This window comes from Populus alba, chromosome 5 (assembly GCF_005239225.2).
Source record: "Populus alba chromosome 5, ASM523922v2, whole genome shotgun sequence".
NCBI lineage: Eukaryota > Viridiplantae > Streptophyta > Magnoliopsida > Malpighiales > Salicaceae > Populus > Populus alba.
The window spans coordinates 21,470,919-21,490,710 of record NC_133288.1 but is presented as its reverse complement, the minus strand read 5'-3'; the positions used below and the strand labels follow the sequence as shown (position 1 = coordinate 21,490,710).

Below are 19,792 nucleotides of genomic sequence, written 5' to 3'. Positions count from 1 at the left end.
AGATCAAATATTGAAATTCTAAACATAAACTTCGATTGAAACAGTTTTACATTTCAGGAATTACGTTTTTATTTTTATACTTCAATGACATTGGCTCAATTACTATTGACACCTACTGTGGGTGAAGATGCGACGGCCAATTTTCCTAGTCTGAGACTGTTTTGAGGTGGAAGACGATAAGACGATGATAAACATACATTGCTGTCCCCATTGTTTGTTAACGTTTTGAATACTGATATAACAATTTGTAATGAAACCAACTCCTAAGGTGATTTGCATGAAATTTTGTGAAATTAATACTATTTTGGAGTAAAAAGGAAAGATCTAATCGTGGGAATAAAGTTTGGGGCCAATTGGCACTTTGAAGATATCTCAAACTCAGGATCAAGTTAAAAATCAAGACTTGATAGCTAGGAGTTCAATTGTATAATAAACAAACAATAGTGACTAAATGAATTGTGATGTCTTTATCTTCAACCTCTAACGGGTTTCAGGCTTTCAGCAGGAGAAAACGGGTTATCTTGACTCGGATAACAACCAGCAATAAACCCAAAACATGCCCTTGTGTACACACGATCTGTCGTCGTTACAAATCAAGGCCGTGTTTTGTTAGTGTAGGAGTTGAACAAAAATATGTTTAGCTAAAATGATAGAATTTTCAGAAATTTATTTTAAAATAAAAATCGTATTTGATATCAAAATAAAAATAAAATCTATTCATTTTTAAAATTAAAATTTTGTTAGCGATTAATTATTCCTTAATAATTTTTTTTTAATATAAGTATAATTAAAATAAATTGTGGGTGAATAAAAAGATTAATTTTTTAAAAAAATATATTTAATTGGCATGTTTTATAAAACTCAAACGCTGTGTATTAAAAAAATATATAAGATTTAATTACTGATCACACTTGCTAATTAGATATATATTTTTTTTAAATACGAAATCCTGTCCTGCGTAAAATATTAATTTACTTTTGGGTATAATGGATTCATTTTTGCTTAAAAAAAATGATGAAAAAGATGGCGTCAAAATGAAACTGAAACAGTAGTCCGGTGTGTACTTTAGACTGTTCAAAGCCTGTCAAGTCTTCGATCAGAAATAAAAAGGGTAACTTTGTTGTAGCCTTTGGACATGTTGGTAACCAGTCATGCATCTTTATCTTCTTCGATACGCCATTTATTTTCCTGCCTTGTAATATTATCTCCGTTATTCTTTAATAATTTTATTTAAAAATAATGAAATGAGCAAAAAGATATTATTCTGGAAATATATTTTTTAATAATAAAAAATATTATTGTCGAACACAGTTACTGAGAAGAATGTAGAGTGGTGGGGTGTTATGAAAACGAAATGAGCAAAAAGCTTCTTTTTTTGGTGGAAAATTGCAGGGAGTGGTCGCATTCAGGGATTGCCTTCGCTGTACAGATATGGTGCATTGACAGAGGTGGCCCTGTCTTCGTGGCTGTTTATCAACCTGTACAGACCCTTGTTGTCGCTATCATGGCTCCATCGCTTTAGGAGAAGAGTTCTATTTAGGAGGGTGGGTCCTTTCTTTTTTACTCAATTAACATCTTTGAAATCTTCTATTTATCTATTAGTCATGCACTCTATTGGCTCCACGTCCATCCCCAGCCATAGGATTAACAATATTATTTGGGATCTTGACTGATCTTTGACTAGCCTTAATGACCAAAACATCCTTGCCATGTAAAGGGGGTTCTTGTTTGCTTATCGTTCCTCAAAGGACAAGGTCAAGAGGGTAGTGGGGTAAAGTTAGGTGAGACAAGTGCTGGGGTACAAGAGAATAGTATTTGATTACATTGAGTGTATATTTATACTTGTTAATGATTTTGTGTGTACAGGATCATCGGGGCAGTGTTGATTATAGCAGGGTTGTACCTGGTCTTATGGGGCAAAAGCGAAGAAAAGAAGTTCTTGGCATTGGAAAAGGCTGCAATTCAGGCCACTCCTGAGCACGGAATTAGCAGGGCTCAAACCCACATCAAGACTTCCCTCACTCAGCCACTGCTCCCTTCGTCAACAGAAAATGTTTGACCGGCAAGACCCCCTGACTCTTGACTACACAGTTGGCTGGAGAGCCAAGATCCCAAAAAAAAAAAATGGCACCTCTCTATTAATTAAGATGTCTTGTGTGTGTATGGAGACGTTCTTTTAAATTTTTCTTCATGTCCAGTCCTTTCATGTTAGTAGGAGGTCGAGATAGGTAAGATTTTGAGGGGATAACTTTGATGGTCGTCATCGCTAATGCGGCCCTCGAGGCCTGAAATCCCCTATGCTTTCTTTGTAAGTTAAAATCATGGTTTGTTTTACGAAATTAAGAAGATATGAAGATTATGAAAGGCTAATGCTCCAAGAACATCATGGACTTGACACCGCTCTAGCTACTAGTTTTGATAGCCATGTTCAGTTTTCAAGCACGCTGATATTCATATTGCCATCATAACGTCGCCCATATCAGCAATAACATTGGTCGCAAGTACTGATCATTTTATATAGATATAGATATACATGTAAAATATCAAGAACATTATTTAGAGACGAGGCCCTTTAACCTCCAGTCTCCATACAGGGCAATGAAGAATATATTTCAGCATGTTCCACAAGGGGGTACGAGAATTGACGTGAGAGAACTGAGTGCGGAATTTGCATGCCAAGTCTTCACTACTTTTCCACTTTTGATCGGTGGTGATTTTAATCAATCTTTTTTGAGTTGAGACATGGTAAAGTGCTTTATTTGGAATTTGGACGTTTCTCTTGGCCTTATGGGATCCGAGTTTCAGTAATTTACACTTGGATTCAAGTATTTAAGCACAAACACCTGACTCCAAAAACACAAAAGCTTGCACGAGTTGGCTCAGCTCTGGCTCCCTTAAAATCAGATGAACTATTTAACTTCTCCTTGATTAATAGTGAAAAGTACAGTCTAAAAGTACAGTATCTCTTTAGCTATTCTTGCTCATGACATTCTATATACGGATGTCTACAGAAGGAGTGACAAGCAATGAGAATAGTTAGAAGTTTGCTGGATAAGTATTTATGCCGCATAAATCAGGAAATTTGTCTAGCATGAGCCTATACATAAATCATGACCACCTGCTTTGAAGTAAAAGAAGTTAAGGAAAAACTCAGTATTCATGACCACCGTTTATGCTTCTTCTTTTTTTGGCAGGAAGCGTGATGCTACAAATTCTTCTATGGCCTGAAAGAACTAAAATCGCTTAAGCAAGATTGATGCAGCCATGTTTATGAAAATTGAAGGGTTTTAGCATTCAACTGAGTATCTAAAACAAATATATATAGAGTTGATTATTATGTGAATTGCCTAATAAATACTTATGATCACTGGTGGAACAAGTCTAATAAACTCAAGAAGAAATATAATCGTGCCAAACTGTTAGATCAAGTTTAGATTTTTTTATGTGATTTTACAAGCAATTTTCTTATGAGAAGCCCCTCCTTCACTATTTGGATAGCTGGGTCTCCATAATTAGACGTACAAATTGTTCTTTTTGGGTTAATTTTGTCATTTTCTTAGGTTTTTTTTGTATTTATTGCTTTTAATTTCAATTTTATTTTATTTCCTTTATTAAATTTTGGATTTTTAGTTGTTTAATAATAGATATATTGTTTTCTAACCTATTTAATAGCATTGTAAATCCCCTAAGAAGACAATAGTGATTACACTTATTATTTTAAAAATAAACTGTGAATAATTTAAAAATTTATATCTATAATATTTTTTACTCGTCAAATTTTTGTGTTTTCTGTATTGTTATTGTTGTTATACCTTCTCCCTTCATCAAAGTTTCTATGATTTTTTAAGATAGGATAGGACATAAGAAAATTACCAAAAAATAAAAATCGGCAGTCTAATTAATGATAGATAGAGATAAAAAATTAACGATCATTGTGATAATAGCCAAACCCGAAACCCTCCAATAACAGTCTTCTTTGAAAACGCAACTTATCCTCAATTAAAAGAATTATATTTTTAAGTCTTGTCTAGGCTAGCTGATGCATTCATGATGGTTGCAAGACGTCCATGGCTAAGAGCTTTTGAAAGAATCAGGAACTGAAGTAGGAAATTATTAGGGTAATTCGTACATCAATTTTTATTTTTATATAATAAAACATGCATTGTGGACAACTAAATTAGAAAACATCTATTTGCACGAAAAGAAGGAGCCTTTTTTATTTTGTGGGTCATTGAAAAAAAACCCTAGCATTTGATGCCATTTTGTAAATATCATGCATGCCACTGATTCGAGCCAACCTTGATGGCTACCAGCACAATCCAATATTAGACACGCTGACTCTAAAATAACTCTCAAGCTTTTGGCTATGTAAAGATCCACCAGCATTAGCACATGAAAATAGGGAAAAGGAAAGAAAAAAGAAAGGACATCCATAGTGCCAAAAGCATTATTTAAGCCAGTTCAGACTCGCAACCATGTCGAATTTGACTTTGCTTTTTGCCTAGTTAAATTCTAGCTTTCCAGTATACAGGTGGTTTGGTATTTCCAGTGACTCGGTCATGACTAGGGAAGATCCATGTAGCAATCCTGCCTCGGCCCCCCCACAACTCCAGTCCGATTGAAATGGTCATTACATGTATATTTATAAAAAGCTGTCCGGCTAACTCAGTGGCCTGACCATTCGAAACGTGATATGGACTTAGGTTTTGTCTCATTCAAAGCTTTTTTTTTTTTTTTATTAGAACTATGTTATTTTGTTTTTTTTTAAATTGAAAATTAGATCAAAAAAATTGATTAATTTGAAAGGCATCAAAAAAATACCATGAATTACACATTTGAATAAATATGAAAAATCCGGTTCAAAGCCAGATCCATGCCTTTGGATTTTTGAAAGGCATGAAATAATTTTCCTTGATTCTATATATAATAATGTTAGGCATTCAATATAATTTTCGATTTTTTCCCCAAGAAGCATAGAATTTGATATAAGCTCCTGATCACCGCTTGTTCTGAAGCTTCGGTCAAATAGAAAACTCCTGTGTTCGGAGACTGTTTCTAGTCAATCTCCGGCTGGAAGTGCCTGTCCCTCTCCATTTTTACAACATGACCTTTCCTATAACCCGAGGCTAAAAACAAGCAAGCTGACAAAATTCTAGGTAAGATTAAGGGAGGATTAACGGATCCAAGATCACATCATTAAAGAGGTTAATCAATCATTCGTATCCATAGTTATCATATTACTTTTCCAAAAGCAAATTCTTTTTTAATTTTTAGAACAGAATTCTCTATTGCCCTTTTAATCATGATGTGAACGGCATCCATATTATCTCGACAACTTTTCCCTTCTTTAAATAAAATTCGTGTCGAATCAGTCTTCCTGTTTGAGATCAGAAAAGAAAATCTCGATCCCAAAAGTTAAATCCCAGCAAGTAGCATTATCATGAGTTGCTCGAGTTTCACTCTACATCAAACTAGCAACTCGGTTACTACAAGTTACAAGGTAATAAAAATATTATTTTTATATTTTAACTATCAACGCAATCGCGGTCACAAAGTGCACTGCGTTTACAAACAAACACTAAAATTTTAGTTCGAAAATAGACTATAAATAAAATATTACATTAAAGTGACGATTAAATCAAACAGTAGACATCGAAATTAGGAATCAAATCAAGCACAATTGTTCTAAAAGGCCACACTTTAGAATTTTTCATCTTTATCATCGTCTTTTTCCAGCAATAGAATTTTTCACCTTTATCGGCGTCTTTTTCCAGCAAAAACACCGTCACCCATTTCAAACACACTTTCACTTCTCACACCCCAACAGCACCACCCTACCCTTATAAAGAACAGCAATCCACACATAAAACTGCCAAATTAACTGCATTAATCGAGGTTAACACCCAGTAGAAATAATCAAGCTTGCTTAAAGTAAGATTATTCCTTAACCACCCTTTTTCTTCTCCGCCAGTTGCTCTTTCAATGATCTTAACTATTGCAGTACGTACTTAACCAACTTCCAATCCCAATTTCACTAAGAAACATTGCACTACTAATACTTCTTGTCCCATCGGTTGCTTCAATCGTAGAAAAACTCTAGCTGTCCTACGTAGGAGAAAACTTCTGCACTGCCTATTAGAAAGAACTGTGGAAACAACCAAAACACACTCATGTCTGAAGGGTTAGGGTTGTGGCGTCTCTTTTTTTCTACCAATGCGGCAGAAAGCTACAGAAAATATTGAAATGAACAAACCAACTCCAATACGTTGCAAAGATGTGATGCCGCGGGAGTGGCCTGTGTGTTTACGGAGGACAGGGACTATCACTTTTTTCGTAGACGGGGACAAGAATGAGGACATTGATGACGCTGAAGATGGGGACAGAACCTGCTGGAATTATGAAGTTGGAGGCGAGTTTTCGGTCCATGATGTTTGCTTGGCTGATGAAGAAGGTTGGGAGCTGAGCAAAGGATATGGAGAGTGTAATTGTGGATGCATGCCCATACTGGGAGGATTCTTATAAAGGACTTGAATTCTTCTACTTGTGTTACCGTGCAAAGTCTCCAACGGTTCCTTGTGTCGCCTCAGGATCTGTCACAACTGCTGCCTTGTCCAAGAAACTGCGCCAAGATTTAAAAGTCGTGTAAACACACACACATATGCATATATACACCCACAAGTCACTGAATGAGATCGTAATCAAGCAGTAGGCTCATGAAAGATAATTAAAACCTGAGACCTTTTATTTGGAAATCACGAACCTTAATAGTTAAGACGTTCTTAAAGGATTGAATTAAATTTCATTAATGTCAAATGTTATTTTTTTTGCTTTAAATAAAAAACTAAAGCAAGAATATCGTGGTAAGAAACAGCTAGCCATGGTAGACTGCAGACTAAGAAGGTGTCGGGTAATATGGTAGCAATTGTTTTTTTTAAAAAAAAAAATCACTCAAAAATGTATTTACATAATATTCCTTTTCTTTTAAAAAAATTAATTTTTACATCAATATATTAAAATGATCTAAAAAACATAAAAAAAAAAAATTGAAGTAAATAAAAAAAAAATTAAATTTTTTCAAAAAAAATTTTAAAATATAAAAACAAAACAGACTTCAATATATTTATAGATAATACCAACTGCATTTCAGGGAGGTTAAATACTACGTTGGGTAAATAGACTTACCTGCATTGTATGGTGTGAGACAACTTTTGGGCGCCCTTAATATCAGATTCGTTGGTATTAACCTCGTAAAGCTCCGTTTGATGTCCCACCTGAACTCCATGCAAATGATTCCTTACAGAAGCCCACATGACCTGAACAAACCTGGTGAAAGGGCTCCCAATGGAAACGATTAAAACGAATGCCAGCTACTAAAATGACGATGGAAATAACCATGGCCCCTGTAGGTAGCCCAAAATCCCAAGCCCATCTCTTATTATCTTGTATATATACAAACACGGTTATACCAAACAAAGCACCCATATTTATAGCCAGGAAGAACCAATTGAAGAACGCATATTTCTTTGGCACTTCTTTTTTATCTGCCTCATCGAATTGGTCAGCCCCAAGAGTTGAGACGCATGGCTTGATACCGCCGGTACCAAGGGCTATAAGGGCCAGTGCACCATACAAGAACCATGTCTGGCCACCGGCTGCTTGTGGACATGGTCTTACCTTGCATCGTGGTGGACGTAAGCTGTCTATAGAAGCTGAGAGCGTCAATAATACCATTCCCTGCAATCAAGACCGAAACACAATTTGGTCGAACAGCAAATTTAGGCCAATCCTATTTCACAACAAATTTTGGCTATAAGAATCCCTATTGAACATTATGGAGACCAGAGACGCGTGTTCCAGCTTGGTCATAGGCCATGTAGAAAGGAAATGAAAGGGGGGGATCCTGATTTCTTACCACTGTATAGATGCAAGAGAAAATAACGATGGTCTTGAATCCAGTCAGTCACATGAGTTGCAGCATCTGGAAGTGATTGATGCATTTGAAAGACCAAGTAAGCTACCATGTTCACAGCCACAGCTATAGCATAAAATGCTAACCTCTCAGCAACTTCATTCACTGGAAACACCGGAAGGAAAAAATATCAGCCTCTATTGGCCAAGAAGTCATATCGAAGAAGAGGGAACATGCATAAGCTGCACCGAACGGCAGGCAAAACAAAAAACATAAACTTGAAAAGACATTAGCATCTGTTATTCCTGAAACCATTGACAAATTTGCAAGTGCTGGTTTAATTAAGAACCTATAATAAAAGGAGCAGCTTTCCATCCTCCAGTAGTTCTCTTGTCTGCAATTCTTCCTTGAATATCAACACAACCATTGCTTACCAAAGTCGTTCCCATGCTTTCTTCCTGCAAAATCATCTCCCAGATTTCATGTTAGTAAAGAGAACTAAGCAGGCGTGTACCAGAAAACAACTGAAATTTCAAGAACCATAATTACCATAGTTGTTTGATGGAGCTCCTCTTGTGGGAATTTCTCTAATGAGGGTTGCATAAAAGACTGATCAAAATGTTCATCGCCAACCGGTCCAATTCTCTGAATCTATGCTCTCTGCAGTTAGCTTTGAAGTAAATGTACTGAGCGGAGTATCGAAATTTAGAGTTCATATTATAAATGACGATGCTTATGACAGATGGGGACTTCTTGTCGTCATGAAAGCCAAGTCCACTTGCTTACGTTTGTTCTCATATCCTTAATAACGTGTCCGGATGTGATTGAAATGGTATTTTTTGAACCTGTTTTCAGGTTTGTGTTTGGAGGCATTTTGCCGGCTTTGCAATGATTTGTTCCTGAGCTTGGGAAACTGGCAATAAAGAGTAGATATATCATATATGGGCACCATGTTGTTGGAACTATTCATATTGCCGCCCTACCTTTTAGATAAAAATCTTGTTTATGCAAGAGCTGTCGAAGTTGCTGCACCTTCTGTCACCGGAAAAAGGGATCGCTGGTGGAGCCACCACGTCCCCTAAAAATTCCTCCACTAGTTTAGGATCATTTTGCCAACAAAAAAGATGATGCTTAGACCAAAATGAGAACAAGATCAAATATTGAAATTCTAAACATAAACTTCGATTGAAACAGTTTTACATTTCAGGAATTACGTTTTTATTTTTATACTTCAATGACATTGGCTCAATTACTATTGACACCTACTGTGGGTGAAGATGCGACGGCCAATTTTCCTAGTCTGAGACTGTTTTGAGGTGGAAGACGATAAGACGATGATAAACATACATTGCTGTCCCCATTGTTTGTTAACGTTTTGAATACTGATATAACCAATTTGTAATGAAACCAACTCCTAAGGTGATTTGCATGAAATTTTGTGAAATTAATACTATTTTGGAGTAAAAAGGAAAGATCTAATCGTGGGAATAAAGTTTGGGGCCAATTGGCACTTTGAAGATATCTCAAACTCAGGATCAAGTTAAAAATCAAGACTTGATAGCTAGGAGTTCAATTGTATAATAAACAAACAATAGTTACTAAATGAATTGTGATGTCTTTATCTTCAACCTCTAACGGGTTTCAGGCTTTCAGCAGGAGAAAACGGGTTATCTTGACTCGGATAACAACCAGCAATAAACCCAAAACATGCCCTTGTGTACACACGATCTGTCGTCGTTACAAGATCAAGGCCGTGTTTTGTTAGTGTAGGAGTTGAACAAAAATATGTTTAGCTAAAATGATAGAATTTTCAGAAATTTATTTTAAAAATAAAAATCGTATTTGATATCAAAATAAAAATGAAATCTATTCGTTTTTAAAATTAAAATTTTTGTTAGAGATTAATTATTCCTTAATAATTTTTTTTTAATATAAGTATAATTAAAATAAATTGTGGGTGAATAAAAAGATTAATTTAAAAAATATATTTAATTGGCATGTTTTATAAAACTCAAACGTTGTGTATTAAAAAAATATAAGATTTTTTTATAAGTTACATGATGAAAAATTGAAAAGTTAAAAACAGTGTTTTAAAACCCGGACTGGACCGGCGGGTCGACCCGGGCCTGGGATCAGTCCGGGTGGAGACAAAAACCCACTTAGAAATTGGCCCGGTGAAACCCGGCCGACCCGACGGGTTGACCTGGGACCCGGTCAAACCTGGGTGAGACCCAATCAATTTTTTTTTAATATTGTCAGTCATTAAACGACGTCGTTTTGGTTGCAAGGCTTCGATCTTTCGCTTTTAAGTTTATCCGCTTCTCTCACTTGCCCAGATAGTCATTGATCGGAGAGAGGGACGAACGAATTTCGCTTCTAGCCTCTGGGCACGTCTACACCGCAGGGGGAGGGTGACGACTTCCCTCTACCTTCCATCGGCTTAGAAGTGAAAAGGCGCTTCTGCAAAAACATTAACTGAAGAATCTGATGTTTTTTCCTTTGTTGAGATCAGTAAAGAGTGAAATAAAAAAAATAGAGAGAGCGCGGATATCAAGTTCTCATATCACTGTTAGACTTGTGAATTTTGAAACATAAAAGAGTGTGTGTGAGTGTAAGGACTGTGAACTAACTCATATCTAGTCAAAGACATGTGTTGTATTTCATGGACATAAGGATTGTTAAATTGAAAACACAATTGGGTTTTACTCATTTGATCAAAAGCAATTAATTGCATGGTTAAAGCTTGAATCTTGATCTTTATAAATTAATTTTTGTTCACGGTTTTTAGCTCACATAATTTAGTATATTACTAACTATTTTTAGCCATTTTCATATAAAAGAAAACCCCCAAAAAATTCAATATATGTTATGTAGAGTTTTTTTTTTTGTTGATCCGGGTCAACCCATCTGACCCGTAACCCAATCACTTGACCGGGTCAATAACCGGATCGAGTTTTAAAACTATTGTTAAAAATAGATTTGTAAGACATCAAAGCTTTTCAAAGGAGAGGACGTAGGAAGGGCGCTTTGTGTTCAAGTTACATGTAAGTGCTTACTCAGCTCGAGTTTCATTTTTGAGTCAGAGACTTGGAGATTTTTGTAAAATAAATTTTTAGTGCATAAAAAAAAAATGTGCCCACATATTTTGAGTTAACTTGTATTTGTTTTAAAATATTTTTTTAAGCCTATACAAAATAAAGTTTTATCAATCTAGTTTTTAGTTAGCCCAGGAATAAATAGTGTGAATAATAATCTATGAAGGTTGAGGTATCCGGGTCCGAGAGAGAGAAAATGAGGGGTATAATTATCTTTTCATTATTTTTAAAATCTGTTTTTACCGTGTAATATTTAAAAAATTAGTTGTAAAGTGAGAGAATGATCAATTCATAGATGCTAGAATAATTTACCATTTGTTTTGTGATATGTAATTAAGTCAAAATAATAATAATTAATTTTGATAATTACTATAATTAATATTGAGTCAATTTTAATTTTAAAAATTAATATAAAATTGGTTGAACGATAAATGTTTTTCATACTTAACAACATTTGTCTACCTTTTCTATATTGTTTTAAATTTATTTTACAGTTTTTGCCCCTTTCTCTGTTCTAGAGTTTTTTTTGGTTTTGTACTTTATAGAAAGATTTTAAGTTTTATTTATTAAATTTCATAAATATTATCTAAAAATACAACTAAATAAAATAATATTGCTGTAAAAAACTTTAAAGATAAAAATTTGATTATTGACCACGATAAATTTTTATATAAATCATATTATAAGTAATTCAACAAATAAATGTTACTAAACAACCTATTTAATTTTTGTTTATGCTATTTTTATTTAAGCATATTTTTTTGTGTTGCAAGGCTTTAATTTGATTTTCTAGAATAACTTTTTAAACAAATAATCAATATGAATTAACTTTACATTTTTTTTTCAGATCATTAGTAAATTTTTAATAACAGAAATAAAAAAATATAGAAATTTATTTATTTTTAAAATAGAAACTACATGGGGATATATCATCTATGATACAAATATTTTTTTTTTCTTTAAAATACACCTGCAAAAACACACTTCATTCCAAATTTGTCGTTATTTTTTTCTAAGCAAAGAACCCTGGCTACTTTAAGTTAGAAAACAACGATGGTCATTCTTTTCTTCTCAATCAAAAGTACTCCTTTTATTATCTAGGTACGCCTCTCTTATTCTTGTTTTTTTTTTTTTTTCAATCAATTTCTTAAAACGCTCTCTTTACTCACAAAATTCTATGTATTTAGAGATTAAATATAATTTAATGGTAATATAAATCAAGTATAAAACATATTTTTTATATTTTTTTTATGATTTATCATCATGAACCAAATAAAATATAAAAATAATTATTTTATCTTATATATATTAGATATAATTGTTCCCCTTTTTTATCCTGTTTTTTCTTTATTATTGTTTTGTGGTGTTTATCATTGCAGTCTAATTATGTTTTTTATTTTTTTATTTTGTTTATTGGTGAAAATTTTGGTGCTAATATTAAAATTAAATTTTAAAAATGAAATAAAAATATTATTTTTATATATTTTAAAGCAAAAAAAAATTGAAAAACAATTTTCACCAAAATTTTTAAATTTTTTCATTTAAAGTTATTTTTATTATTTTTTATATTTTTAAATCGTTTTATATGTTAATATTAAAAATAAAATTTAAAAATAAAATATATTATTTTAATATATTTTTAAATAAATAATATTTTTAAAAATAATATCTTCATCGTCCAATAAACACTTTATCAAACATGCAATTCATCTTTTTTATTCCATAGTGCCAAATGATTAAGAGACGCGTTGGCAAATGAGTTGCACGAGGTCCCTTTGACTGACAGTTTACTTAGCGTGTCCGTTAGCTTCCACTTTCATCTCATCTAATCTATAAAACACTCTTCTCTCCTTTAAAATTAAACAGTAAAGTAATTTGATATTTTTACCATCAACATCAAAGAAGACAACGAGGTTGGGGCTTTAATGTCTGAAAAGTGCCACGTCGGGTCTTACTCACTCTCAAATATCCGAATCAAGGTATGGATATTCCACGCGTCATTTATTATAGCATCACCAAAAAAAAACCCAGCTCCTCTGCCATGGTACAAGTGATCTTTAAGAGTTTATCAGTCCCTGTAAATTGAAAGTTGATCGGCTAGAGTAGAGATGGAAGTGAGATGGGACTCTTTTGTTGGGATGGCTTTGGTGGGATTGATATTGGGTTTTGCAGAGATTGCTAATGGAGGAATAACAAGCAGTTATGTAAGAAATGATGATTTATCTCTTGATATGCCATTAGACAGTGATGTGTTTAGAGTCCCTCCTGGCTATAATGCTCCTCAACAGGTGAGTACTGCTTCTTTCAGATTCTGAATTTTACTACTTGCTATACCATGGTGTTGTGTTTTTCATATTTGTGTAATGACCAAAGGTTCATATAACACAAGGAGACCATGAGGGGAAGGGTGTGATTGTGTCTTGGGTTACACCAGATGAGCCTGGTTCAACGACAGTGCTTTACTGGGCTGAAAATAGTGAGCTAAAAAATTCTGCAGATGGCTTTATTTTGAAGTATAGATACTTCAATTACACTTCTGGGTATATTCACCACTGCACCATTAAGGATTTGGAGGTATGCACTATGCTCAAAGTTTTCACTCAGGAAGTAAGATTGTGATTTGTAATTCAGTTTTATTATGATTGCAGTTTGATACCAAATACTACTATGAGGTTGGAATTGGAAACACAACAAGACAATTCTGGTTTATCACTCCTCCTAGACCTGGCCCTGACGTCCCATACACATTTGGTCTCATAGGTATAGTTCATATTTATTTATTCATTTTAATTCTCGATTTCAAGAAAACGATTTTGTTAGAGTAATTTATACTTGTATCAATGTTTCCGTAAGATTATATCTTCATATCACTTGATCTAACATCTTGAGCAGGGGATCTTGGTCAAACTCATGATTCAAACAGGACAGTTACCCACTATGAGTTAAATCCAACAAAGGGACAGACATTGTTGTTTGTGGGGGATCTGTCTTATGCAGATGATTATCCATTTCATGACAACTCGAGGTGGGATACTTGGGGAAGGTTCACAGAGAGAAGTGCGGCTTATCAACCTTGGATTTGGACTGCAGGGAATCATGAAATTGACTTTGTTCCTGAAATTGTATGCATCTTAATTATTCTTATTTCGCTTTTTAGTCCAGTGTTTTCAATTAATTGATAAGTTGTGGCTTATATTTCGTGTTTCTCTGAGATTTTAACCACGATTTTCTTGATCAAACATTGGTAATGCTGTTGCAGGGTGAAAGGAAACCATTTAAGCCTTATACCCACCGTTATCATGTCCCATATAGAGCATCAGGGAGCACATCTCCGATGTGGTACTCCATCAAGAGAGCTTCAGCATACATCATTGTCTTGTCCTCTTACTCAGCTTATGGTAGGTTTTCTTTCACTCTTAGTACTTTTTGATACTCTATTAAAGAGATATTGAGCATACATGAACGATAATGATCGGCCATGATCTATAAACTAATTTATTTCCGCAGCTTCAGTACTAGACAATATTGTGACTCATTCTATGATCTGCAGTTTATATGTTCATTATCTTGTTACACTGAATCAGAATTGGTGAAGAAGTGCCTTCTATGTCAAAACCAATCGAACTGTTATGGAGCATAATTTCCTGCCACGAAATGACTATTGAACTGTTCCTGTTAGACATCACTGCCATAATGCTACGTTTGCTTGTATGTGTGTCAAAGACTTGATTTGGGAAGAATCTCAAAGTAGAGTACTACTTAAAGTTGACATTTTGCAGGAAAATACACTCCTCAATACAAATGGCTAGAAAAGGAGCTGCCTAAAGTAAACAGGACTGAGACACCATGGCTTATTGTTCTTATGCACTGTCCAATGTATAACAGTTATGCACATCATTATATGGAAGGGGAAACCATGAGAGTAATGTATGAGCCATGGTTTGTGGAGTTCAAAGTCGATGTTGTTTTTGCTGGCCATGTTCATGCTTATGAGCGATCTGTAAGTGCATGCACATTCTCCATTTATGATATTTTCTCTGTTGATAGCTTCTTGAATTGGTAATAAAAAAAATTTCCCTTTCGAACCACCGTGACATGTTGAATAATACACATGCCTAATTCTTTAACTTTCTATGTTTTGCCATGTTACTTGTGGTCTCTTTGTCCACCCCCAATGTTTGATTTGGAGTCGATAGATTCTGTGTACTAGCTACTGAAATTAAAGATTCATGAAGATATGCAGGTATCCCATTATTGTTTATGCTCTATTGGCAGACAGCATGAACCCCTGCCATCTAAAGACCAATCACTCACTTGCTAAGTTCTCTTACATGAAGAACTTGTTCTAATTGGCCCATGCGCTAGATGTTACTTCTGCTACCTCTGTCAATTTTGCCGCAAGAGATATCATATCCCTAACAACTGAAAGTTACACAGGCATAGGTTGATATAGCATCAATTCTGTTCGCTTTTTACGTGCACACATTTTTCTAATTTCACTTTATAGAAAGCCTTCCTGTTGGATGACGCAGAACAAGCATGAATCTCAAAGTTTCTATTATTTAAGATAGTTTTAGAATGTTATTCAGAGGATGGAGGCCTCTTTAAAGTTTCTGGTGTAATTGCTGCTATTTATGTGGACACAAGACTAGTAAGCTAGATAAATGGGAGACAGCATGAATAATTTTTGAGTTAATAGTTCTGTTCAGAAGGGCCTTAAGTCAATGGAAAGGGGGAAAATGCATTGAATTATTGCATGTTTATTACACGCGACAGCGTTTGAATTGTTTTGCATTACAGGAACGTATATCAAATGTTGCATACAACATCGTGAACGGTTTGTGCACTCCCATAAGAGATCAATCTGCCCCCATTTACATAACCATTGGAGACGGAGGAAACCTAGAAGGATTAGTGACCAGGTAGTTGCTGATTATTTGTGTTTCACGAATGGTTAGCTTGTATATAGTTAGTTTTAAATTAAGTTGCCAACAGTAAACGCATTTTTACACCATGCAGCATGACAGAGCCACAGCCAAGCTACTCAGCTTTTCGTGAACCTAGTTTTGGTCATGGCATCCTTGATATAAAGAACAGGACCCATGCATATTTCGGCTGGCATCGTAATCAAGACGGGTATGCTGTAGAAGCCGATTCCGTATGGCTCCACAATAGATTTTGGAACCCCCTGAGAGCTTCATCCGTGGCTGCGTTATGAAGAGATCCTATTCCATGAGCTGGGAAGGCGAATGTGAAGTGTACTAGTTTCATTCTGAATATTTGAGAAATCTTCTCCAGATAATTCAAAATCTTGTGTGATATGTACAATCTTGCAGATAATATGTAGTCAGTGTATATCTCAGTTGTTTTGTGACCATGTTTCCTTCAAAACAGTGCCTGCTGCAATTTGTTATTGAACAAAATCTTCTCATTGAACCATTTCACTCTATTGGTTTTAAGGATTTTCCTTGTTCTAAGCAATTTGAATCAATGACCTGACCTGCAAACCTTAAGTGAAAAGCATGTGCCAGGCTAGGCTCTGTTTGGCCTTGTGATGCGTGTGGTTGGAAATGTTTTTAGGCTGATATTTTTTATTAGTTGTTTGATTTTTATTATTTTAATTTTTTTTTTTTTATGTCAAATTGTAATAAAAATTACTATAATATATAGTTTTCTTAGAACTTTTTTCTTTAAGAAAAAATTTAACAAGTGGTGCCCAAAAAGCTTTTTGGTATTTCTATTTATTTATTTTATTCTTTTGTAGACTGGTGGTTAGCTTCAAAGCATGATATAGAATCTGCATGTATTTGGTGTTGTGATTCATGGTATTTTTTTTTAAAATATATATATTAAAATAATTATTTTTTTAATATCAATATATAAAAACTATAAAAAAATTAAAAAATTATTAATTTAATATTTTTTAAAAGCTAAATATATTTTTAAAATATATCTAAATACAGTTTCAAACTTAAAAAACAAATGGCGTAAATAATCTTGTTTTCTGTGTATGTGCTGCACATGGAAGGGAACTGTCTGGCTCCGTATAGATTCGGGTTCTGTCGCATGCTCGCTATTCAGCTTTATCATGAGGCCTTCTTCTCATATCAAATTTGAAACCTGTCGTGAACTGCAAGTTGTCGCACAGAATCTGATAGTTTCGTCAGTCTGCAACACTTACAAAAAGGAACGTGGGACAGTCCCAGATTACAAACCCACATAAAGACAACCTCCAATTTGAGCATGGTATTGGAGGAATATATATATATATATATATATATATATATATATATATATATAATATATATATATATATATATATATATCGTGATTTTCATAAAATTTTAATTAATATCATGATTTATCATCAAAAGATCAACTAAATTAGAATTAATTGGTAGACTGATTTGCAATTATTTAAACCGGTCAATCAATTTAAAAAATAAAAAAAAATCATAACTATCAAAATTGAGATCTCATAATAGTATTTTTAAAATCTAAAGATTTAATGGTTGGAGTAGCGATTTCATGGCTATTATAAGAATATCTCTGAAAATTCTTGTTAAAATTTTAGAATGATCCAATGATTAAATCAAAAGTTATGATTTTTTTAAGTAATTATTTTAGTTTTTAGTAACCAAATCTTTTCTTGGGCTTAGACATATCATACTAATCCATAAATACATTTGTTAGATAATTCACATAATTTATTTAGGGAAGATTCTCATGTAGTTGTAACATACTCATATTATTGCTTAGAATCATTAATTATTATAAAAACTAACTATATTATTGACCCTTATAAAATATATCTAGAAGAAAAAATTTATAAAATCATATATTTTATGTGAAATAATTAATTGGTTCATATAACTGAATCAATTGACCTGTTGAGCCGAAGAATTAATAATAACCCCACATATTATTAAATAAGAAAAAATCATGGATGGTAAAAAACTGTGATGGTATTATTGTCAAGCGTCAAACAACCATGGATGTCCGACCTTTCTGGAATCCGAATTTCAAAAGCTTGAGAAAGAAAAATCCAAGGAAAGGGCCAATAGCAACTAGCTAGGATGGATGCAAGAAAATTGTAAGAAGCAAAAAAAAAAAAAAAACGATGCAGAAATTTGGAAGACAAGTGGGAAAATATTTTCAATGATGTGCAATGGAATTTAGAAATTATAAAAATCAAATTCAAGCCAGACCAGACCATCTTTTATTTTTTTTGGCTAAGCTTTGTACACATTATAGGCTAAGCTAGAGACCACTACAGAAGTATAAATCACAGTAGGAGAAGCACGTGACTGATGCATGCCCGTGACTTGCTAGAGGGAGACGTCCATAAGCACACGAGCCAGGATTAGAGCCCAAAAAACTAAGTGGCTTCACGGCCTATATAAGGATTATGTGTTTTTATTTCTCTCTTTTAACTCCCTTCTGACTCAGAAGGACATGTAAGAGAACAGGGGCTTCGATTTACATGCACCACGGAGTCTGCAATGTGTCCCTACCTGTTCCTTCCGTGAGATTGCTAGCGAAAATCCCAGGATCTTCCACCACTGGAAAATTAATCGACATTGCTGCCTCTACCCAAATCGAGTCATCGAAAGGAATGTTGACGTTGAAATTCGACCAGAATTCTTTGATTTCCACTTCACTTCGCCCAAAATTTACTTCATTTACTGCCCCCTTTCCATCCGAATCAACGCTTTCGTTGGAGAAAGACATGATTGGATCGTGGTTGTATGACATTGGTGTCATTTCAATAGACTCAATACTTGGGGCATTGGATGAGCATGTAGATGTAGTAGAACTACAGTTATGGATGATTTGACCAGGTTGGTATGTCATTTGGGTCACCTGGGAAATGGCTGGAGAGGCAGGAAACTGGCAATTATTAACTTGGAGGTCTGGTAAATTGAGCTTTGCCTCAGGTCCATAAAGTTTACGAGCAGCAGCATCGTAAGCCGTGGCAGCTTCATGGGAGGTGTCAAAGGTGCCGAGCCAGAGACGAGCTCCACGGTTGGGCTCTCGAATTTCAGCCACCCATTTGCCCCAAGTTCTCTGGCGGACACCCTTGTAAGTGCAGAGAGCATTCTCTGGTCCCCCTTTCCCTCTCATGCACCCCTTCCTAGAACTGGCCTGCGCAGGCTTCTTGAACTGTTTTTTCTCTCCAAAACCACTCGTGGTTGATTTTGACATTCCTTCCATAGAAAACACAAGGAAATAAACTAAGCAGTAACGGTTGTGAGAAGCACATTATGCAGCGAAGGGGCTTATTTATAAGGCAGTAATCAGAATAGAAGGATAAGTGGTTGAACGCAGTACTAAAGAGTCAAGGATCTCGAAACGTGTCTCCAAATGAGCAGGGGATGATACTTGGCAAGAAGAACCAGAACGATCGTGTCCACGGCAGAGCTCAAAGCTTTCTTACATGGACAACACTTGGCTAGTGCTGTTTGTCAGTACACAAGCTCAGGTGGCAAACATAGAGGAGAGCCAGTTTTGGGTTTGCCTTTTATTGTTAATTTAGTTGGGATGACAGGAACATTTGTGGGCGAACGCTTGGGGATAAGAACACATTGGAGTGCCCAAAACAGGCACATGACAAATTGTGCACCGGCTGCTTGATACGTGGGGCTTCCCGCCTCTTGCGCGGTGGTGGGGGCTTGGAGTTCAGTTCAGGGGGAAAGCAACTGCCATATTCATGCACTGCTGATGGGACCCACTGCCTAGATTTTTTCCACGCTTGTGCCGTACACTGAACCTCTCCTTAGGATTAGAT

At 34.8% G+C, this 19,792-nt stretch overlaps 2 protein-coding genes and 2 pseudogenes across 2 annotated transcripts; 2 read left to right on the top strand and 2 right to left on the bottom strand.

The window, feature by feature from the left end:
• Nucleotides 1-1,101: 1,101 nt before the first annotated feature.
• On the top strand, nucleotides 1,102-2,364 carry LOC118062091 (protein WALLS ARE THIN 1-like; annotated as a pseudogene).
• Nucleotides 2,365-5,806: 3,442 nt separating this feature from the next.
• Nucleotides 5,807-8,461, bottom strand: LOC118062269 (protein NRT1/ PTR FAMILY 8.3-like; annotated as a pseudogene).
• Nucleotides 8,462-12,996: 4,535 nt separating this feature from the next.
• On the top strand, nucleotides 12,997-16,443 carry LOC118062092 (purple acid phosphatase 2). Its single transcript, XM_035075773.2, has 8 exons — nucleotides 12,997-13,292; nucleotides 13,378-13,578; nucleotides 13,653-13,764; nucleotides 13,897-14,126; nucleotides 14,264-14,402; nucleotides 14,784-15,004; nucleotides 15,805-15,926; nucleotides 16,024-16,443. Exons 1-8 carry the CDS (start codon nucleotides 13,113-13,115, stop codon nucleotides 16,220-16,222), a joined length of 1,404 nt encoding a protein of 467 aa, XP_034931664.1. The 5' UTR covers nucleotides 12,997-13,112; the 3' UTR covers nucleotides 16,223-16,443.
• Nucleotides 16,444-18,114: 1,671 nt separating this feature from the next.
• Nucleotides 18,115-19,557, bottom strand: LOC118062093 (dehydration-responsive element-binding protein 2D). Its single transcript, XM_035075774.2, has one exon. It carries the CDS (start codon nucleotides 19,216-19,218, stop codon nucleotides 18,484-18,486), a length of 735 nt encoding a protein of 244 aa, XP_034931665.1. The 5' UTR covers nucleotides 19,219-19,557; the 3' UTR covers nucleotides 18,115-18,483.
• Between the last annotated feature and the right edge of the window lie 235 nt (nucleotides 19,558-19,792).